The sequence below is a fragment of the Myxocyprinus asiaticus genome, chromosome 6, assembly GCF_019703515.2.
Source record: "Myxocyprinus asiaticus isolate MX2 ecotype Aquarium Trade chromosome 6, UBuf_Myxa_2, whole genome shotgun sequence".
Lineage (NCBI taxonomy): Eukaryota > Metazoa > Chordata > Actinopteri > Cypriniformes > Catostomidae > Myxocyprinus > Myxocyprinus asiaticus.
In genome coordinates this window covers 51,908,115-51,931,742 of record NC_059349.1, presented here as the reverse complement: position 1 = coordinate 51,931,742, position 23,628 = coordinate 51,908,115, and the positions used below count along the sequence as shown (strand labels likewise).

General features: G+C 38.1%; 1 protein-coding gene across 6 annotated transcripts in view; it reads left to right on the top strand.

Annotated features, from left to right (window-relative positions):
• ankrd12 (ankyrin repeat domain 12) overlaps nucleotides 1-23,628 on the top strand; it is an 86,631-nt gene extending 63,003 nt beyond the window's left edge. For 3 of the 6 annotated variants that reach the window (XM_051700601.1, XM_051700602.1, XM_051700603.1), the window contains 12 exons: nucleotides 1,599-1,712; nucleotides 2,185-2,335; nucleotides 6,218-6,289; nucleotides 8,947-9,093; nucleotides 9,792-9,995; nucleotides 10,725-10,867; nucleotides 11,366-11,513; nucleotides 12,138-16,717; nucleotides 16,888-16,986; nucleotides 17,351-17,509; nucleotides 17,901-17,996; nucleotides 21,938-23,628. In XM_051700601.1, coding sequence (XP_051556561.1) covers nucleotides 1,653-1,712; nucleotides 2,185-2,335; nucleotides 6,218-6,289; nucleotides 8,947-9,093; nucleotides 9,792-9,995; nucleotides 10,725-10,867; nucleotides 11,366-11,513; nucleotides 12,138-16,717; nucleotides 16,888-16,986; nucleotides 17,351-17,509; nucleotides 17,901-17,996; nucleotides 21,938-22,123 — 6,045 coding nt within the window. In that variant the 5' untranslated portion in view covers nucleotides 1,599-1,652 and the 3' untranslated portion in view covers nucleotides 22,124-23,628. The remainder of the gene's footprint in view (nucleotides 1-1,598; nucleotides 1,713-2,184; nucleotides 2,336-6,217; nucleotides 6,290-8,946; nucleotides 9,094-9,791; nucleotides 9,996-10,724; nucleotides 10,868-11,365; nucleotides 11,514-12,137; nucleotides 16,718-16,887; nucleotides 16,987-17,350; nucleotides 17,510-17,900; nucleotides 17,997-21,937) is intronic. The other 3 variants (XM_051700605.1, XM_051700607.1, XM_051700606.1) reach the window with 3 other exon arrangements.

Sequence of the window (23,628 nt, the reverse complement as noted above, 5' to 3'; positions counted from 1 at the left end):
AAAGTTTAATTAAATTTATCATAAAAAAAAACTGTCTAATCAAATTAATGTTTTTAGAACTTTAAATGAAAACAGAATTACTTTTCAACATACCGTTGCATTATTTTTATCTAATAAAGTGCTTCTGTACAGATTTTTGAAAACACAACATTGGAGTTACAGTAGAGCATCACAGTATTAATGTAATCATTGATATATGCTCTCTTATTTAGAGATCTCTCATTGAGATATTGCTTAAATATAATGTAATTATTATTATTATTATTAATTATTACTACTACTACATGAAAATTAAATTTTACTATATAATAGTGTTATATTTCTGTTGCAATCTCTCCAGTTTTATGCAGATTTTATTTTGGAGTAAAGCCTGCTTCTCACTTCCAGATAAACAATTCGCTATATGGTTTAATGTACTTAATAAACCGCGAAAGGCTGCAATTTAATGATATAAATATATAGTCTGCATGTGCTGCACACTTCAAGGTTAACGAGTGCTCTGCTGTCTGTGATCCGCTACACAGAGCGGAAAAGAAAACACGCTGCTCACACCTCGCTCGCGCCCCGCTCATGGAGGATATGTGAAACCGGCCTAATGATCAGAGACTATTTAGCCTTTAAAGGAACCAGAGCAATGTTGTCAGTGTATGAACGGTCGGCTTCACATTCATTTTTTAAGTGTGCAGCACATGCAGACTGTATTTTCCCCCCATTAAATCGCAGCCTTTTGTGGTTTAATCAAACTAGGACATATCACGATTTTAATTGTATAATTTTTGCATTCATACATTAATTTTATCCCAAATATGTCAAATTCCAGGACATTCTGCATTTTATAGTTAATTCAGTTTTTATGACTGGACTCGTCCATGTTTTCCATTGGCCCTACATGATATTACCATTTGATACCATGATTTTGTTCAAAAACCTAGAAAGCTCAGATGCTCTAGTGGTCCATTGGTCTTGTGGTACATTTTTAAAAAGCTTTATTAAGTCATGGCTATTGGATTAAAACATACCACAAACCGACACGTTGCGGCTTACAAAGCCTTCATCAGGGAGAAAGCTGCTCAACCTACAAAGCTGCCTTGCTGTGTATTGCTGCATTGCTGTCTGTTGCCTTCCAAGGGAGGCAGCAACTCCATACAGCACAGAAATAGCGCTCCTCATACAAAGTGCTTCAAAGATTCAACTCCGTTCATTTTGGCATTAGCATGTTGCTAACAAAAGAGATTAATAGGCATAAACAGAAATAATGGTCCGTTTTAATTATATTGAACTATTTTTATCAATACCTTTTGGTATTGAATGAAATGTATATTAGATTTTGATATACTCAAGCAAAGCATTTAAATGTACATTATTATTATTATTATATTTATTATTATTATTTTAAATAAGCTAGTACCTAGTATTTGCTTCTGATATAGGCCTAATCAGACTGATGCTAATAATTAAGGAAACAGTATGCATCTCTAATAAACATTAATCACTGTTTCTTAATTCAGGAGGTGGAATGCTCATGGATTTCACTGCAGTATTTGTCTCTGATGTTGGTTTTTCGAACATCTGTATAAGTGCGAATGTTTGTGTTGCAGGTCCATGATGAAATCTGTGAGCCGTAGCTGCTGCAGCTAGTCAGAGGATGCACCATGGCTAAACCGGGATCGGACCGCGATGGAGCCATGGCGGAGAAGACTGTGGGGAAGAGGGTGAGATGGATACTAGAATTGCTATACTGGAGAAACGTATTTGTTTTGCGATTATGTGAGGAACAGACTGCTAGTTTTCTACAGCGTATTTGGCTTATAGAAGCAATGTGACAATGCTGGTGCATGCCTAATTTGTGATAAAACAGAGGGTTAAATCTCCAATATTATGTGTCTACTGGGTTTTGATGAGGAATTTGAAGGGAACATCATAGTTCAAAAATTACCATTATTATTTTTACACATGGAACACATACAAAGAATGTACAGTGAATTTCAACAGGGCATGCTGTTTAAATGATGTTATATCAGGATTATGCTGTTGTACTTTTTATTATACTAAGATCAATATTAAGTGCGTACTAAACATAAGTTACTAAGACAAATAGTTTGGAGTCTGTCTTACAGTAGACATATCGTGTGACTGATGGAATGTTCCTCCATTCCTTATTGTGTATTTTATTTGCTTTCTCAGAGTAAAGAGAAAATCTCTCCATTTTCCAAAACTCCAAAGCTCGATCGGAGTGAGATCTTGGGGAAAGAAGGGAAATGCAAGTCTTCCATGAAACGGAAGCTCTCCTTCACTGTCAGTCCACCCCGGAACGAGGAGCTCCACTCAGACACGGGTCAGTTTGAAATTTAGTGTGAATGTTCTAGTTGCTTGTATTTGTGCCTCATTGCAGCCCCCTTCTGGTCATTTTTTGGTACTTGTTTTTATAGGACACATACTAGAGAGGGTTTTCTCCCAAGGGTATTATGTACAGTTAAGCTAGCCTCATCAAATACAAATATGATAGATTTGGTCTCGTTTGAAAGTGCAATAGATTTTGTCATTACAAAAAAAATACAAAAGAATATATATACACAATATATATATATATATATATATATATATATATATATATATATATGCATATACATATACAGGGGCTGAACACTCACAGGAAAATAGAGCAACATATCTACAGTACATAGGTGAGAAGATCGATGGCAATCAGCAAATAGATTGTACCGTTACAGCTTGTCGAATTTGCCAAACAACGCCGTCATGTCCCGGCGCTACAGTACATCAAACATGTCGTTTTATTTACGCTGACATCACCGCAGATGCAGAAACACAGTAGCAGCAAAGTTGCATTTAACATCCAGCCTCTCCAGAGGACACGGAGTTTGACACTGATCAAGACGCTCGTAAATTACAAAAACAAGCTTATTCAATAATCCGACAATGTAAGAAACCCATGATTACATAACACTTATTATTCTCTGGTTTTGAAGTAGAAATGTAAATGGGTATGAGCACAAAACTTGCGCACATGTTATAAGCTGTTATAAGGTTCCTCTAGTTTTTTTTTCCACCACTAAATAACATTAAAAGAAATTTTTTCCTTGCTATAATCACTTTAGCTGGACCACTGGGGGCTTAAGACATTAAGGCATGATTTTCTATGAAGCTGTTTTGAAACTGTTTATTGTGAAAAGTGATATACACATTTAAATTACTTGAGTGTTGACAAACACATTTTGCTCAAGAAAAACATGAAAATTGAGTTCATATTAGTTTTTCTCATTACAATCAGACAGTTCTGTTGTTTAATTTACTTTATTATAGAGCTCTACTTCTTGTTGCCAATGTCAGACAATGTTGTGACATTTATGATTTAAAAGACTTATGTTGAATCCTTGAATAATTTTGAGTGAAACATTTGTGGGTGCGTTTTTCTTATTTATTTATTATTATATTGCGAGGCTTTGTATTATATCGTGAAATTTGTGTATATATGTATACACACACAGTGGCAAGAAAAAGTGAACCCTTGGATTTTATAACTGGTCGATCAAGCGTTTCCGGTAGCTGCGGATTAGACCTGCATAACGTTCAGAAGGAATTTTGGATCATTCTTCCTTACAGAACTGCTTCAGCTCAGTCATATTCTTAGGATGTCTGGTGTGAACGGCTCTCTTGAGGTCATTCCACATCATCTCTATTGGGTTAAGGTCTGGGCTCTGACTGGGACACTCCAAAAGGGGGATTTCCTATTTTTGAAGCCATTCTGTAGTGGACTTACTTTGATGTTTAGGGTCATTGTCTTGCTGCATCACCCAACTTCTACTGAGCTTCAGCTGCTGCACAGCCACCCTGACATTATCCTGTAGGATATCTTGGTACACTTGGGAATACATTTTTCCCCCGATGATGGCAAGTGGTCCAGGCCCCAAATCATGATGCTCCCTCCACTGTACTTCACCGTTGGGATGATGTTTTCATGTGGGTATGCAGTGTCCTTTTTACAACATACGTCGGTGTTCTTCCCAAAAAATTCAACCTTCATTTAATCTGTCCACAAAACATTTTCCCAGTAGTGTTGTGGTGTGTTAAGGTTGTCTTTGCCAAACTTTAGGCACACAGCAATGTTTTTGTTGAAAAACAACGGCTTCCTTTGTGATGTCCTGCCATGGACACCATGCCTGTTTAATGTTTTCTGTATAGTAGACTCATAAACAGAGATGTTAATCAGTTCCAGTGATTCCTTCAAGTCTTTATCTGTCACTCTAGGGTTCTTTTTTACCTCATTGAGCATTCTGCGGTGTGCCCTTTGAGTCATCTTGGCTGGACGGCCACTTCTAGGGAGAGTAATCACAGTAATAAATCGTCTCCATGTATAGACAGTTTGTCTAATTGTGGACAGATGAATATCTAAGCTCTTCAAGATAACTTTGTAACCCTTGGAAAGGCTTCTGAGATCTCTTTTGCGAGGCATGGTCCACATCAGATGATTCGTGTGAATAGCAAACTCAAAATATTTAGTGCTATTTGTAAGTCAGAGTAGCTCTAACCCACAGCCCCAATCTTGTTTCGTTATTTGGATGCCAGTTTTGCCAACTCCTGACTCTAATTATCTTTTGTTGATGCCATTAACCTAAACTGTGAATGTTTGAATGATGTGTTCAACATGTAAAACAACAATACAATAATTTGTGTGTTATTAGTTAAAACAGATTGTGTTTGTTCATTTATTGTAATGAAGATCAACCCATATTTTAAGTAATTCCAAAGGGTTCAAATACTTTTTCTTGCCACTGTATGTATGTGTATGTGTGTGTATATATTTTAGTTGGACTTCTTGAGTTAGTGCCTTTATTTAAAGGCAGATATACTGATAAGAAAATGCTACTGTTATGCATTTTGTAAAGCGCATCCGATGCGAGAAGAAAAGACTGCTTGTAACATTTTAAAACAAGCATATAAAATACGACAGTATTCTCTAATATAATGTTTGATGCCGGATTTCACCGTAAGCCTGTGCTTCTTTTTCAAGCAGGGAAAACAGAATAGATTTACAATATTGGCCATGACCTGTGCAAGTGCATCTGAAACATAAGAATTAGGCCTGTGTCTTAATAGAATAAAAATAACTGCTAGATATATGAAATAGGGCTGGGTGGAATGATGATAAATACATGCGACAACAGAAATGTGTAAATTGCTGGAGATTCTGCTATATTGTTTATACCACAGTAGATTTATCTGCACGATTATTAGTGGGCAGGACTGCTTTACATTATTCATACATGAGAGTGACGAAGAAAATACAAGTTGTATCTTTAGTTTAGATTGATGTGCAGACACTGATATACTTGAATCGGTTGTTTTTGTTTTAACGGCTTTGAATGTGGCTCATCCAATAAGAATTTTGAGTCAGAACAATAATAGTTAGTTTTACTGTGTTACAAATAATATATAATGCTATAATAGTCTTATGCAAGTATTAAATGATATGAAGCTGTTTTTGTATTGATGCCATGCCAGTCTTTATGTATAATCTAATCTTTGGGTTGTGTCCATCGAGTTCAAGATAAAGAGAGAAAATAATCAAATTTAATGAATTATAAATTAGTGAAGTATTTAATTAAATAGATTATCCATTTCCACATTGTTATTTAATATATAAAGAATTTTTATAATCTGATTTTTAGATAATGTAATATCTATATTAAATTAAATAATATAGTATAATATAATAATCAGATTTTTGGATTGTGTCCATCGAGTTCAAGATAAAAAGAGAACAAAATCAAATGTGATGAATTATAAATTAAGTAACTGGATTATCCATTTCCACATTATTTAAATTATCAACCATTTTTATGGATTTTTTTCACAGATAGAACTATATTATGGTATCTAAAGTTACCATGATATAAAAAAAAATTCATACAGTGAAATAAGATTTTGTTCGTACCACCCACCCCATATTCAAACAGATTATCCTAAAGTAAACTTGTTGTGAGGGGTTTAGATGATTTTTGTGGTGTTATCCCAGAATCTTACAAAAATTAGAATTTTATCCAATGGGAAATCCTGTGCTGTGATTTGTCATTTGAGTGAGGGGTGGAGCCTGTTGGTGTAATCAGTGCTCTGCTCTCCCCTCCCTCCCTCCCTCCCTCTTCCTCTCAAACCCTGACCCACCCTGCCTCTCCCCGGCCTCTCTGCTTTTACACTGTAGATGACTCTGACCCGGGGCAGTCGAGCGATGTGTGGGGAGAGAGATTACTTCCTCCCTGCAGGATATTCGCAGGTAACTGCCTCCGCTAAAGCCGCCCCACAGCAAACCATTGCTGTGTCGCACTAACGGCCACAAACCGTACGAAACCGTCCGAGAAACATCTTCGTCTGCAGCATGGACACTATATGTTTTTCGAGATCAGATGCACAAAAACACACTAGATGTTACGGATTTAATTTAGGGCTATTGATGATAAAACAAATTATGCAATTATTCATGTCCCCAGACTATAATAAGGAGTATTCCTACCATCGGAGCAATTCAAGCTTGATCGACCTCTTGTTTTCAGCAGGGGGCAGTAAGCGAAAGTCCAGCTGTATAGGCAACCCACACTCAGGCTTGTTTGACACTAGCAACAACACAAGATGAGAACACGTCCTTGCGTTCAAACACAGCTGGACGGCGCGCAGTTCCAAATGCAGTTATCTCAAGACGTGTTTAAGTTTCAAACAATGTTTAACTTGGCACAGCGACCTAAAAACACGGTGTTTATGACACAACCAAAGTGAGATGCTCCAAAAGCGTCTGTCTAATGTCCTTAGAAAAGCCCTTATAATTAGAGGTTGACTGATAGTGGATTTTGCTGATATTAGTAACTAAAGTGGTGGAAAAGGCTGATAACCGATTAATCAGCTGAAAGTTTTTTAATTAAATTAAAATAACGGGCTACTATAACGGGCACAGACATAGAGGCTACAAGTGACCAAAATATATAAAATGCCAGATTCAGTTTAACGTTCAACCAAAATCCCAATAATAACCAGAAAAAAATATGATTTGGTTCCTATTGTCGGACTTTTAACTGTAAACAAGCCCAAAACAAACAAGAGGCTCTTATTTTGAAATGACAGAGACTTGGCTCCGTTACAATACTCTATAATTAAATATTTACGAAATTAAGCTTTTTATAGCCTATATATTCACCGGATGAGGTTTAATGAAAAATAAGGTTTATTATTATTCACAAGATGTGAAGTTGGAGACAGTGTATGTACTGATAGGAAATGTTTCCATATAGTCACATTTTGCTTTGCATGCCCTCAATTTAGATTACTTGATTATCAAATCAAAACAATGCTGGCCACAGAGGAACACACACACACACACACAAAAACTATTGGCATAGATTTTTGCAGATAACCGATTGTCCCAAAAAGCAACTATCTGCACCGATTAATCGGTAAAACCGATATATCGGTCTGCCTCTATTTATAACAGATCTGTCTCGGACATATTGGCGAATTTAATTTCAAAATGGGTTGCTGTGGACATGTTCAATAATGTGGAAATAAACAATTTATTGCTCTCTAAAGCCGCTTAATATAAAGTATAAATCAATGCTTCACACATCTGTCACAATATTTTAATGCATTTTAATTTTCTGAATTATTCTTTTGTAATATACTGTATATTTAATTAATTTGATTAATCTGCATTTCTTGTAATAAATTCGATAAAAAAAAAAATTAAAAAAAAACTGTATCAATTGACAGTGCTAATTTAAATATGTTGGCTGAAATTAATCTTGTTTCCATAAAACTGCATGCACTTCCATTCAAACGCGGGAGACCGGAAACACAAGCTCATGCGGAGAAATTTCACATTCCACTGCAAACCGCAGTTTAAACTTGGTGAACTCTCGCGTGCGAATTCGGATGATAAGATGCGTTACCAATAGAAGATTTAAACATTACACACTGACCTTTGCCTCAATAATAAAGAAACTTAATATTTAATAATATACAATATTGTAAATACATAATAATATTTGTTATTATTGTGATTATTAAAACCAGATGCCCTTTGAGCGTGACATCATATTCTGTCCATTGCAATGTCCGTAATAATTTTGCATGCTGAAAGCCTTGTGAGACCGCGGCATAAGGCCTGAAACATATTTTGTGCAAGTATGTGAGTGCAAACGCTCAATTTCATATTGTTCCATTCCGAAATGTGTCAGTGCAATTCGTAACACAAAGCAAGTACAAGCTGCTTTCTTAGCGTTGCCGCCAGGGGTCCTATAGCAGGTATTTTTCCTTTATGGTCAGTTTTCACTTTCCAGTAAGTTAAACTGTCGACAGTTTTATAGCTAGCTACCTGAATAATAACACATCCAGTGCAGACATTTGTAACTCTAATGTTTATTACCACCACCATAGTGCAAGCACGCACGTAAAGTATGTACAGCGGGGCTGCCGCTTACAATACCTTGGCTGCGTACTTGCATTTCTGGTCTAAAGTGTACACTTATTTCTACCACATGGCCTGTCTGTCTGCCTTTTTGCATCACCCTGACTTTGGTAGCACCATTTTTTGTTACAAGATCGGAAATTTGATGTATTGTAGAGAGGTGTCTAAAAACTATCTTTACTTTCATCATTAAAAAGTGATTCGGTTTAAATGAAGCACAAATGCAGACACATTTTCAGGTTTATCTGCTGCGTCTACTTTAATCGCATGCTTTTCAATAGAGCTTAGACTTGTGGTAGGGGTGATAAATGGGCAATGCATGTCTCTACCAGGCTGGCAACAGTTAAACTTCTTCAGTTTTCATCAAATTTCCTTCTGCTTGCATCAGAAGCTGACATTTTTTAGGAAATCAGATGCATAAAATGCAAGTGAAAAGCCGTGCTCATCCATCGTTTATCATTTTCTTGTTTTTTTTGTAGACAAAGATGTTCCGGATAAGAAGAAGGTTAAGAAGGAGTCGGGGACTAAGAAGTCAACCCCTGTGAACATTTTGTTCGGCTATCCTTTATCAGAACGAAAGCAGATGGCGCTTGTAATGCAGATGACAGCGAGAGACAACAGTCCAGGTAGGGGATGCAGACCTCCTAGTGCCTACTCCTGTTGCACTGTTGTTGTGTTAACATTTAACTCTTTTCTCCCTGATATTTTACTTTTGGAAGCTGATACTCATTCACACTGCATATTCTATTAAGATATGCAGTGTGTATATATTAAAAATGTATGCATATCATTTATGCATTTTTATATATATATATAAAGTGTATTTTTTGTTTTGTATTTTGTTTTGTTTTTGGCTTAAAGAAATCTAATATTTTGCCCATGTTATACGAATATAAAAATGTTTCTTAAATTTTCGTCATTGGTATTTTCGTTGATATCTAAAAAGACTTGTTTTCAGAGAATATATATTGAATTACGTTTTTCTTACCCCATTAGCTTTTTCTTTTCTTTTTACATTTATGGCTTGATTAAGAAATAACTATTTGCCAATATGCAAAGTATTGTTCTCTGTTTTCTTGTGAGTCTTTTGCCAAATATTCTTTACACCTGAAAATTTCAACTGTATAAGTTATTTGCATATTTACTACAATAATGTCTCGCACACTAACCTGCAGTGGCCAGTTCTTTTATGTTCATAATGATAATGTAGTAAATAGTTTTTTTATCAGAGCACTCGCTTCCTTTTTAATCTAGTCAGGTCAGATTGACAATTCAGATAAATCAAATGACCTTGACATTCTTGTTAATGGTGTTGTAATGTCAGATACGATGCCAAGCCACCCGTCTCAAACGCCGCCAATGCAGAAAAAGATAGCTAGCAGCTCGTCCTCACGGCAGAAAGACAAAGTGAACAAACGGAACGAGAGAGGGGAGACCTCGCTGCATATGGCTGCGATCAGGGGGGATGTCAAACAGGTGAAGGAACTCATCAGCCTTGGAGCGGATGTAAATGTCAAAGATTTTGCAGGTGAGACTGTGTGTATTTTATGGACATTTACTGAATTATACCACCAGCTGATAGCAAGAGCTGTCTGTAGTTTAATAAGCCCTTACAGAACTATAGCATGATACCCATAATTTAAGACAAAATACAATAGTTATTCAGTTATTGTTGCTACTGTAAAGTAAAAATAAATTCAAGTGGTTCTGATATCAAAAGGTCAGGCTTTCAGAATCTGTCATTTTGTCACATTACAAAAGTTATTTATTCATTTATTTATTTTTTTGTCCAGTAAATATATCTAAATATACTTAAAATAATTTACTTGAAGAAAGATGATCAGAGACATGTTCAGAGAATATATCTTAAATTAAGTCTCTTTTTTTAATTAATTTTTTTCAGTTTAAGCATAAATCTAACCAAATTTAATGTGATTTTTGTATAAATCAAGAAGAATAAAACAGTTAGCCAATGGTGTGAGAAAAATAAACTTAACTCAGTATTTTCTGAAAACAAGTCTTATTATCTAGCACAGTTTTGTTTATCAAGTAAATCTCGTTTTAAGGATGGTTAGATATTTTTTACTGGAAAGCAAGACTAAAAACTAGTTACGAAAAATTTTCAGTGCAGTTTTGTAGTTATTTGGTTGCACTGATATATTGCATCTAAATTTATTGAAAGAATGTTTTAAACCAAATGTATTTTCCTTATTCCCATATTTTCCAGTTGCTTGTACTGACTTGTCATTTTTTTCAGGTTGGACGCCTCTCCATGAAGCTTGTAACCTTGGTTACTATGATGTAGCGAAGGTTCTGATTGGTGCAGGAGCGGAAGTGAACACGCAGGGACTGGACGATGACACTCCGCTTCATGACGCATCCAGCAGTGGACATAAAGATGTAAGTATCAAGCTATAATTTTAAAATAGTACATTTAAAGAAATTATTAGTGCCTTAGGAAATATTGTATATTTTGAATTGTGCATAGCGGCATATTATACAGAGACTTAGGTGTGAGGGTAAGGATGAATGCAACAAAGAATTACCCAGGTCATATTTCACCCTAGAATGAAGCATAAGTTTTTTGCATAAAGAAAAGCGCATATATTTATATTTTAGGACCATTAAGACTCATTAATGGAAAAAATCTCATTCTTATTACTGTAATACAGTAATAAAAATGATCCTGTCCGGACACATTCTTATTTTTTTTTAATTCAGTACAAAAAATACTACCAAGATGTAAAAATATGTTTTGCATATTTCTTGCTTTTTCCTTTGATGTAGGGGTGAAATATGATCCGGACATTTCTTGACAGTTTTCGTGAGTTTTTTTTTATGCACTCATTCAACTGTGTGTACATGTTCTCTCTGTTTTGTTTTTCCAAACTTTCATAGATTGTGAAGCTGCTATTGTGTAATGGAGGCAATGCATTCCAGGCCAACAAGAGAGGAGAGAGACCGGTTGATGTTGCTGACTCTCAGGAGGTTGAGCAATTACTCAAGGGAGAGATCCCTCTGTCAGAACCAGAAGAGAGCTCTTCGGGTAAGGACACTGCTGGCAGGAGATTTGTCTGTGCTGATGCAAGTGCTAGTTCTTTTGTACTTTATTTTTTAGTGACTATTAAAGGAATATTCAGGGTTAAATATAACTTAAGCTCTTTTGCCAGGATTGGTGGAAATGTTGTTGATGACCAAATAAAATAATGTTTGTTCTGCCCTCAGAGTGTATAAATGAACAAAAATGTGTTTACATTAATGCAATGGAAGCCTGGCAGGTAAGTGGGTCAGTGGGTTTAAAAGCAGAAATATAAAGCTTGTATTTTTGTAAACCCGCAGAACATGAATTCTTGTTTTATACTTTTAAGGTGGTACAACTAGGTGGATAAACATCTGGTTGTGTGTTACCGACACAATTTCTGATGGTGGAGTTTGCTCCTTGTAAACAGTAGTTTATGAAATGTTACATCACATCAATTCCAATTCCATGTATCCTCACATGGATATCAAGCAAAAGTAGCCATGTTCATTTTTGTTTAGTAGAGTTGGAAGGTTTGATAAATAACTTGCCCTGACAAGTTGTTTTTAGCCCCAAAAATCCCTTTAATTGAGACATCTCATATAATACTGTCTTATTTATTTCCTTTGTCCACTATTTTGTTTTTTACAGAATCTGAGGACCCACCTTCTGTTAATCCATCCAGTGTAGATGAGAACATGGAATACTCTGATGCTGAAAAAGACTCTGACAATAAATCCACGACAGTGAAGGCCTCATCATCCTTGTCAGGGCTAGATGAATATGAGTTCAAGGATGAGGAAGAGGAGGATGACCTGAGTAAAGCACTTAATGACAGACACATCCTAAGGCGAGAGCTCCGCCAAAACGAAAAAGAGGAGAAGGAAAGAAACCACTATGCTTCCAAACAGGGCAGCAAAAGCGACCAGTCAATGCTGGCGTGCAAGTCTAAAAAAACAAAGGCAACCCGTGTGTACTGTAGTTCAGAAAGTTCAAGCGATGAAGCCGAGGTGCCATCAGAAAGAAGGAGCTCGCCGACTAGGTCGGTCAGCGTAGATGGTCACAAAACTGACAATAGATCGAAGAAAGAAAGTCTCAATATTACACCAGCGGAGCAGAAAGAAAAAGGTAAACTGAAGAAAAAGAACAAGAGCCAAAGCAAAAACAAGGAGAACCAAGAAGTTCGAGAAGATGGTAAAGAGAACAGCAAATCCCTTATTTTTTCCACGGCCACTGTGTCCGACAATTCTGATAAGGGTGTCAGGGAAGAGGACTCCTTCAAAATGTCGTTCAGTGCAAAGGATGACACATCGGTCCACCTGTTTCACTTGTCTGTAGTCAAGTCCCCAAAGCTGAACCACAACCAAACTGACAAGCAAACAACCCCTCTGAAACAAGAAAATGCTAAGATGTGTGTTTCAACTGGCGATGGGTCCTGTCCAGTGGACAGTGTCAAGTACAACCACTACACAGAGTCGGACTTCTGCACAGAAGGTTCAAGCAGTAAGAGCTGCAAACACAAGGAGAAAAGCAAGCATCACCACAAAGAGCTCAGCTTAGATGTAGATGATGGTAGCTCCAGTCCTTTCAAAGACAGTTGTCTTAGCAACAGTATGGAGAGTTCTGAGGGTGTATTCAGGAAGACTGACAAAGATGGGAAAGTTGTTAAGAAGCACAAACTGAAACACAAGGAGAAGGAAAAGTACAGGAAAGAGTACGAGGCCGAGAGGAATCGCCATCGGCAGAAAGAGGCCCGCAAAGATGGACATAAAAATATGGAGTTCGATCGGGAGTTTTGGAAAGAGAACTTCTTCAAAAGTGAAGAGAATGAAGAGCTCACTGGTAAATGTGAGATGCTTGGTGGTGGATCTCCTCTGAAATCTTCAGAATCATCACCTGTTAAAGAGGAAAAAGGGGCATCAAAAGACAAACATTCGAGCAGCAGTAGCTGCAAGGACAGAAGGCCAAAGGAGGAGCGAGAAAAGGACAAGACCATAAAAAAAGAGAAAAAGGAGGTTCCCCTCAAAGACGAGCGTGGAAAGGATGGAAGGGGAGATGAAATTGATGACCAGACTGATGGCCTTGGCTCTGGACGAATTTCTGAGGGTTCATTACACAGTTCTGGAGTGAAAGAGGAAGCAGATGATAAGCCGGTCACTGGGATTTTGGTTGACCAAGATCAACAGGAGTCTGTAGAGAAGAACACTCGAGAGAGAAATGATAAGCGTGTGCTAACAAAGGATCGGGAGCCTGAGAAGTCTGATAAAAAGCATGCAGATAAAGACAAGAAAGTCAAATCTGAGCATTCAGCTGACAAGCCTGAATTGCACAACTCCTCAGATCGATGGAAAGAGGAGAAGAAATTAACAAGCATTTCACATTCACCCAATGAGAAGGGCCATAAAGATAGTGAAAAGCTCAAGGTAATGTCAGTGATGAAAAAACATGAGGAAAACAAAAAGAATAAGGACAAGCTTGACAAAAGAGCAGAGAAAGAGCATTCTTCTGGTGACCACAAAGATAAAACAAGTTCTGAAAAGAAAGCAAAAGCCCCTGAGAAAACCACGGATCATGGCAAATCTGACCGCACTAAGGAAAAAGAACGGGATAAGGAAAAAGATTCTGACAAGAGGAAGAAAGAGAAATCGAAAGAGCCCACCCCCTCTTCCACATCCTACTCCAATCTCAAGTTGTTGTTGGAAGAGAAGAAAGGCTACATTTCTGAGAACAATAAGGTCATCTCATGTAAATCAAAAGAAGAGCTAACGAAGCCTTCAGAGAAAGACAGAGATAGAAGAGAAAGGGAACGGGAGTCTGAAAGGCATCGAGACCGCGAGCGAGATCGACACAAGGACAAAGATAAAGACCGGTCACAGCTGAATAGAGATGGCAAAATTAGCAAGACGAAACCAAGTGAAGTGGATTCCAAACCTAAAGTTGCACCTGCTCTGAAGGATACTCATCCCAAAGAAAAGAGGTTGGTCAATGATGATCTCATGAAGACCAGCTTTGAACGCATGCTTAGTCTCAAGGACCAGGAAATTGAACAGTGGCACAAGAAACACTTAGAGAAAATCAAGCAGAAAGAAAGGGAACGACTAAAACAACGGCCAGGAATTGACCTAGTTAAACAGAAAAGCAAGGATAAAATGAAAACTCCTCTGTCCAGTGAGCCCTGTGTAACCAAGGAACTAACTCGCTCCAAAAGCTCAGAAGTCTCGGAGGGTCATTGTGAGAAGACCTTAAAAGATGCCACCAGTGGAAGAACGCTCTCGCTAGATACGAAAAATCTCTCGTCCTTTGGAAAGAATGGTCCAGTAATAGAAAACAACATTAGTCGATCCCCACGACCAGAGAGTGAAAAATCTGGCCTTATGTCAAGATCCGTATCCATGATGTCTGTGGCAAGCTCAGAAGACTCCTGCCAGACAACCATATTAACCCCTAGACCCACTGAATATGATTCTGACCTCAACATGGAAGCTTCAGATTCACAGCCATCTTTCCTGCAGTCTTCCCACATTCTACAGTCCTCCAGGTCACCTACTGTTCATGATAAAGATACTTGCAGTCTTCCCGAATCAGCTCTCTGCAATCGCACACCATTGTCAAGCAGGCATCCTTCTCCATGCTTAAGGGCAATTCTGGATGAAGAAGCCAAGGTGCAACCAGCAGAAAATAGACTAAGTGAAGAGTCCCAGAAAATTAGTATTGCGTCACACCCAAGCAATGAGCAAGCTGCAGTGCATCAGACAGAAATTAGTGCAACCCACGTTCAGGAGACTCGATGTAGTCAAAGTCTCACTGGTACTCTTCCAGATGCCGAAAGTCAGACAACTAGTACTGAGGGTGAAGGCATCACTTCTGTTTGTCAAGCTCAGTCTTCATCACACTTAGCAGACCTTAGCAGCCAACAAGGTGGCCACACACAGGATAATGGTGTGTTTCAGACCCATTTGGAGAACAGCCATTCTTGCAACACTGGTAGTCAAGTAGAGCAGCCCGGTCTTGGTCAGCTTGATGTGTCTGGTACAGTAATGACAGAGGGCTCCAACAAGGATTCTACATTAGGTGTTGAATCACAAGTTGTATCAATTCAGTCCTCTCAGACACCGAATACTTTGGACAAGAATGCATTTTTGCATTCAAGTAGCCAGCAATGGGAAACTGCCCTATATTCCAGCAATGAGCAGACACAGAGAGCCAACTGTAGTCTGAGACCAGAGCAGAAAGAGAAACCCTTAATTGTTGCTGAGAACAAACTGGACAAGATTGGGGAAAATATCTCCAGAAGAGATAACACAAGCACTGCAAACTCATCTTTTGGTTCGTTCAGATCCAGCTCTGAGGAAACTGCTAAACCACTGCTGAGAACCACCAACGTAGAGGAGGATACAGAAAATAATTCTGAAAGTGTCCAAGAAGAAAGTACAACAAGTTTCTCCAGTGAGTCACTGGTTACAGTTGATGCTCAAACAGAGAAACTTGAAGATGGCCTGCTTTCAACGTCAACGAATGTGTCTCACTGCACTAGTCCAGAAAGGATCCCTGAAGATTCAATGGAATTGTCTGAAGAGGTTTCAGACGAGAAACGAGTCACAGAGACAGATGGCACAAAAGTCTTATCCTCAGAAGAAAGTGTGACAACCCAAGCTCTAGCTGAAAGTAAGGCAGATGTAGAGATGTCAGACCAGCTTGCTGTTGAGGAGCTGCCTGCAAAATCAGACCTTCAGGCTAGTGGGGAACAAGGTCAAAGCAACACTGGAGTTGAGCAAGATCCTCAGGTAGAGCCACCTAGTGAAGGAACCTCAGGAAGCTCCTCACCATTATCCGTTGTGGAAAGAGATTCCGATACATCTGGGGCCAAAACCAAAGTTCGACTCGTGGAAGAGGAAGGTGATATCCAGGTGACCCATCCAAGGAAACGAAAGATGCCTAGGGTTTTGCTTCAAGCACAAACGAACCTAACAGCTCAGCAGGTCAAAGAAAAGACACAACAGTCCTTAGCTGCAATTGTAGATGCATTGAAGCTTGAAGAGATCGAGCCTTACCAGACCGAGAGAGCGAACCCATATTATGAGTACTTACACATTCGCAAGAAGATCGAGGAGAAGAGGAAAGTTCTTTGTAGTGTCATTCCTCAAGCTCCTCAGTACTACGATGAGTATGTGACATTTAATGGGTCCTACCTGCTGGATGGAAACCCACTGAGCAAGCTCTGCATCCCGACCGTAAGCTTTTACCACTTCTGTTATGTCAGTATTGATTATATAACTAAATTATTCTCTCGTTTACGAGAAGACAAAATATTATACCATAAAAATGTTTTTAGTTCAAATGGAACCAGTGCTGAATTCTTTAGTCTCACCATTGGAGAATTTTGTTGTATTTGTTCTTATAGATTACTCCACCCCCCTCTCTATCTGAACCACTGAAGGAGATGTTCAAACAGCAGGAGATTATGAGGATGAAGCTAAGATTGCAGCACAGCATAGAGAGGGTAAATGAGTACAATGTTATACATCTACTTGCACATGGACCTCTAGAACAGGGGTTCCCAACAGTCATCACAGAAGCCAATGGAGATTTATTTTGATTTATTTTTTTTATCATAGTCTGCCTTTTAAGGGAATGCTCTGTGTACAAGTTCAGCTCAATAGTTGGCATTTGTGGCAAAATGTTGATAACCACAAAAAATATTTTCAACTGTTTCCAATTTATTTTAAAAAACAAGAAGCAAAAATCGTGGCTACATTAATGCATTAATAATTTAAATAATAAATATTCCTTTAAACAATAGGATTGCTTCTTTTTGCCTGTAATAAAGATGATTTAATGGAATGTTTGTGCCTTCGCTGTTCCAGGAAAAGCTGATTGTATCCAATGAGCAAGAGGTTTTGAGAGTTCATTACCGTGCTGCAAGAACACTAGCCAATCAGACGCTTCCATTCAGTGCCTGCACGGTCCTATTGGATGCTGAAGTATACAACATGCCCCAGGACGTCCAAGTGAGTGACCATCTTGTAAGGACATAATTCAAACTAAAGAATCTGTACTATTAACTATTCAGATGGACAGCAATGTTAAGACCCAAATGACGCATAGATACAGTATGTTTTGTCGTAAATGTAGTCATGTCTTCTAAAGTCTTTCAAGTCATTGTCAACACCTTCTTTTTCTCTTTTAAAGAGATATTGTTTGTGATATCTTTCTTAGATATTAAAATTGTTTTTAGAAGATTAAAAAATACACTCCTATTGCATTTTTATTTCTTCATTTATGTCATTTATCTATTCTAACACTGTATGATTTAATATCTACCATGAAAATGCACAACGGTGTAATTTATATATATTGATGTTGTTGATTAATACGAGCTACGTTTACAATGTGCTACCTCTTTTTGCTCTTCAGGGTGATGATGGGAAAACTTCTGTTAGAGATCGGTTCAATGCAAGACAGTTTATGTCTTGGCTTCAAGATGTAGACGACAAGTTTGACAAGTTAAAGGTACAAAAAAGAAAAATGATATGTTATGTAAAATTAAATGAATAATGTATTTGTGCAGTTTATGCATTACCCTGCCCACTGGCTTTAAGAAGATTTTAGGTTAAATTTTCTATGAACGCATAAGGGGAAATGTATATTTTAGTTGCTGTGGCTGTTTTTGTTTTGTTTTTGTGCCATTTGTAGGGTTACAAATGGCAAAAAAAAAAAAAAATGACCCAAACATTATTGATGATACTATATTGGGCCCTGTTTTAATAGCAATAAGCACAGCGCTATGCTATAAGTCATGGCCATGAAGTTTTGGTATTTTTGTGCAAGCATGCGCTACAGGTTTTGTGAAATTGTGTGCGTGAAGTGCTAATGGGCTGAGTCAAGTGCAATTTAATTCTGAGGTTCTTCTCCGGTTATTGCACCGTCTGCGTCCTATTATATAGTCCAGGACAGCACATTCATAAGAAGTTGGTAGTGTAAATGGACTGTATGCAATGAATTAGAAGAACTGAATTAGAAATATGGACTAACATTCTTTTGTGCATTAACTGCGTCCTTGTTGAATGTCAGGCATATTTCTGTGACAGTGACACACCTCCTTTTATAAGCATGGAAAATGTGGTTCTTGTCACGATTTGGATATAGGTTCTGTTAAATTATAAAGAAAGCAAGTATTTTGTTTTTTATTTTTTTATTTTTCTCCCCTTTTCCCCCAATTGGAATGCCCAATTCCCAATGCGCTCTAAGTCCTCGTGGTGGTGTAGTGACTCGCCTCAATCCGGGTGGCGGAGGACGAATCTCAGTTGCCTCCGCGTCTGAGACCGTCAATCCGCGCATCTTATCACGTGGCTTGAGCACGTTACTATGGAGACCTAGCGCGTGTGGAGGCTTTACGCTGTTCTCCGCGGCATCCACACACAACACATTACGCGCCCCACCGAGAGCGAGAACCACATTATAGTGACCACGAGGAGGTTACCCCATGTGACTCTACCCTCCCTAGCAACCGATCCAATTGGTTGCTTAGGAAGCCTGGCTGGAGTCACTCAGCACACTCTGGATTCGAACTTGCGACTCCAGGGGTGGTAGTCAGTGTCTTTACAAGAAAGCAAGTATTATTAATCATATTGATCAAGTGACACAAATCATGACTTGTATTAACAGTGATTACAGATAGGCTATGGATTTTCTATTGTTTTTTGTGTTTCAATAAAATAGATTTTTAAACCAAACATATTTCTAAATTCAAATTACACTTCTAACGAAATGACAATATAATCAAAATAACGAAGTTGTAAAACAAAAAAAATCAACAAAAATAAAATCATACCAAATCCAAACATTTTACTCTGTCCAACTTATTGCAGTGGCTTAAAAATCACTCTGTGATAACAGGTGGAAAAATATGAATACAAATTATATCATAAATACAATTGTAAATATAAACATAATAATAATAATAATTTGAAAAATAAACCATGATCTCTAGAAAGTTTAACACAAATCTCATAAATATTTGTTTCATAAAACGGCTACAACAGTGATCATCATTGACATAATTTAATGTTCCACTGTATTTTCAGAGTTTGAACATAGACTTTATACCACATGCTGGTGGAGGGCTCTATTTTCGTGAGTGCACAAAGCACAGCGCTATGTGCAACGATCCAATTTTCGTGAGAGCGCTAATTCTGTGTGCAATTTTCATGCCAGAGTGGGCGTGGTTGGAGTGTTTGCGCTACTGTGAGTGTAATCACGCAAACTGTGGGTTTAATGTATGTAAATGAAGTAGCGCAAAGTGCAATTTTCCTGAGAAATAGGTCATTGTGCCAAGACGTTTCAATACCACGTCTTATCTTAGCACAAACTCAGTTCCTGCATTTGCAGTTGGAGATTTCACCAGCAGGTGTAATAAAGTTAATGTCCAAACTCTTAAAATTATTTCTGTTTTAAGGAAAAGAAAATGTATTTTGTTTTTCAAAATCAAAATTGACCGGAAGAAGTGAAGTGCGCCGATACAGTCACTGTTAATACTAGCCGTGATTTGAGTGTCAGTGGATGAAAATGATTAATAATACTAACATACTCTTTCATTTAATGGAGCATACATCCACATTCTGGCGAGAATACTTTTTTTTTTTCATTCGTATAAAAAGAGTGTGTCACTGTCATAGAAGTATACCTGACATTCATCAAGGCCTGGTAGCTCAGCGAGTAAAGACGCTGACTACCACCCCTGGAGTTCACTAGTTTGAATCCCAGGGCGTGCTGAGTGATTCCAGCCAGGTCTCCTAAGCAACCAAATTGGCCCAGTTGCTAGGGAGGGTAGAGTCACATGGGGTAACCTCCTCGTGACCACTATAATGTGGTTCGCTCTCGGTGGGGCGCGTGGTGAGTTGTGCGCCATGTCTCCGGTAACGTGCTCAACAAGCCACATGATAAGACGCGGAGGCAACTGAGATTCGTCCTCTGCCACCCGGATTGAGGCAAGTCACTACGCCACCATGAGGATTTAGAGCACATTGGGAATTGGGCATTCCAAATTGGGGAGAAAAAGGGGAAAAAAATAATAAGAACTAAAATAAAACAGCTTATTAGTAGGTATTAGTTCAAATCTACATATCACCAAAGTCCAAATATTATCATCAATAACAGTACTGGATACAAGAACATAACATTTCAGTTCATTAATACAAACATTTCAGCACCCAACACATGCGCGGAGCAAACAGTCCCGAGCGTCAGAGAATATTCTCTCTATTCGCAAGACTTTTCACCAATCAGACATCGCACATTTCTTTAAAGTTTCTCCCTTTACATCTGTGAGGAGATCAGCTCTGGTGTACGTATCTCTCATACTGTATGTTTCTTTGATCACTTGATCAATGGTGTATTTGCAAATCAAATTGAAATCTTTAATGACAGATTTCGCATCCAGGCGAACAAAAGACATGGGTTCCCCCTGCGTACGTTAACAATAGGCGCATTAGCTCGCTGACAAACTGAGGTATTTAGCTCAATGTACCTTTATAAATGATGAACAAGTGTTAGATGTTCTATGCTAGACTCCTACAGTGATCAGCAGGTCTGCTAAGAACAAGCGACCTCTTCTGGTCAATAGTTGTAATAACATTATAGCCTGAATGCGATCTTTACATAATCCCTTTTTCAAAGATCTAAAATCAATCTTCAGTCTTGTCCGACGGGTCGTATTCAATGATACAGCGGCCAACGGGCCTCCAGTTGCCCATCCCAGTTCATTGCATACAGTCCATAAACAGGACCCACTTTATATTAGGTGTCCTTAACTAAGATGTACTTAACCATTTGATACAATGTACTTATTATGTACATACATGTTGCATTGTAATTACATTTGTAGTTACACTGTTAACTTTACCCCTAACCCAACCCTTACCCCAAAACCTAACTCTAACCCCTAATCCTAACCCTAACCCTACCCTTACTCCTAAACCTACCCATACCTCAACCTCAGTAGCAGCATATGTGGGAATTTTGCAGAACAACATGTAGTTACACAGTAAATGCATGGTCTTGTGTGTATTTAATGTTAGTACATAATAGTTAAGGCCATCTAATGTAAAGTGTGACCCATTTACACAACCAACTTCTTATGAATGTGCTGTCTTTGTCTACAGTATATCGCTGGTGCTTGACAGGGAATGGACTATATAATAGGATGCAGATGGTGGAATAACCGGTGAAGAACCTCAGAATTAAATGGCACTTGAGCCAGCCCATTAGCGTCTTGCGCCTACAATTTCTTCATACCCACTTGTGCCTAGACTTGGCGAATACTTGCACGAAAATACAAAAACTTCATGGCCATACCCACTGGCTTTGCGCTTGATATGAAGTAGAACAAAACCATTAATACTGAATTGCTCCATGCATACCTGTTTGACTGATGTAAATCTGTCTTTCCGCAGACATGTCTCTTGATGCGGCAGCAGCACGAAGCGGCCGCGTTAAACGCGGTTCAGCGTCTGGAGTGGCAGCTAAAGCTGCAGGAACTGGATCCCGCCACTTACAAGTCTACCAGCATTTTCGAGATTCCCGAATTCTACATCCCACTCGTGGAAGTCAATGACGACTTTGACCTGACGCCAATATGACCTCGTGACGGCATCCCATTCTGAGATATAGACATGACGGAACAATTCGTAGCTGTCGGGTCATGACAGTGATGATGTCACGACATGAGCGTAGAATAAAAAACACGAAGCACTTGATTTGGGGTGGGGGGGTGTCAGTTGGTGTGTGCGCGTTTACGTGCATGTATGTTTGAGGTTTTGTGTGTGTTGTTGTGCGTGTATCGTATGTGAATGACCAGAGAAGTAACAAAAATGAACGAAAAATAATCAAAACGTCAAATCGCTCAGTCTACGACAGCGCTGCACTTCACAGCCATCGCCGGTTCAGTCCGTGTTCTAGTGCTTGTTTGACCATGCGTACCTGGTCCAAACGCACTTCACTAGGTGGACATCAGATTGGTTCTTATAGACTGCAGGCCTAACTGAAACGCACTTAACCCTGAGCGCCACTGGTGAAGAAGTTCGGCGAAAGAAATGGGGTGGGGGGGAGATGTTTCCTCCACCGTCAAAGGGTTAGTTCACCCAAAAATTAGAATTATGTCATCATTTACCCACCCTCAAGTTGTACCAAACCTATATGACGCACTTTCTTCTGTTAAACATAAAATGAAGTGTGAAGCACCATTCTTTTTCATTGTATGGAGAGAGAAAAAAAAGATGCAATAAAAAAAGTGAACGGTCATTTTGCCTAACATTTCCTTTCGTGCTCCGTGGAAGAAAGTACATGACATTTGGGGTAAACTTTCGCCTTTAAGAAAGAGATCTCAATCCAACATGTTTCTACAGTGAGTGTTCATAGATTATGTATAGATTGTGCTCCTCATTTTTTAACTTATTTTATACATACTGATTGTGCGTTTGTAAATAGCCATGTAATTATTGTTTTTAACTTGTAAAAAATGAAAGACAACTGAGAGGACAGAAAAAGTAATATTTTGATTGTAAACTTTCTTTTGTCTAATGTTTAATGGACCAAAGTTGTTTTTACATTGAAGTTCTTTGTTGTTGTCGTTTGTTGATGTTTGCTTAACTCTTAAGCATGTGTTTTTGAATTACCTTTTTGTTTAGTTTTATTCTTTTTTTATTTTTATTCCTCTTTTCCCCTTAGACATTCATCAAAGCCGGTGTATTTTGACTTGTGATTTCTATAATGTGCATGCTTTCGCAGGTTCGTCCCTCTTTGAAAAGTTGTACCGTGGTGAGGTTTACTGAAGTGGTCCTGTTTCTTTTCTGCCATTGTTGTGTCTATTAGTAACATCCACTTTTTGTGTGTTGTCCCTTGTGTCTTGCGCACATTTAAAAAAAAAAAAAAAAGAAAAAAAAAAGTTTGTCGTGGCTTTTCGGTAGAAAATAAAAAACTTTTACAGTTTTAATGTGAGATCACAACAAAACCTATTTTTTACAACATAATGCCTTTTGAACGATGGTTCTAAAAATATGTCTATTTTAATATTTACTTGTTACATGAGGATGTACATATTTGTAATATATAATTGAATAAATTTTATTTGTTGTGAAATCAAAAA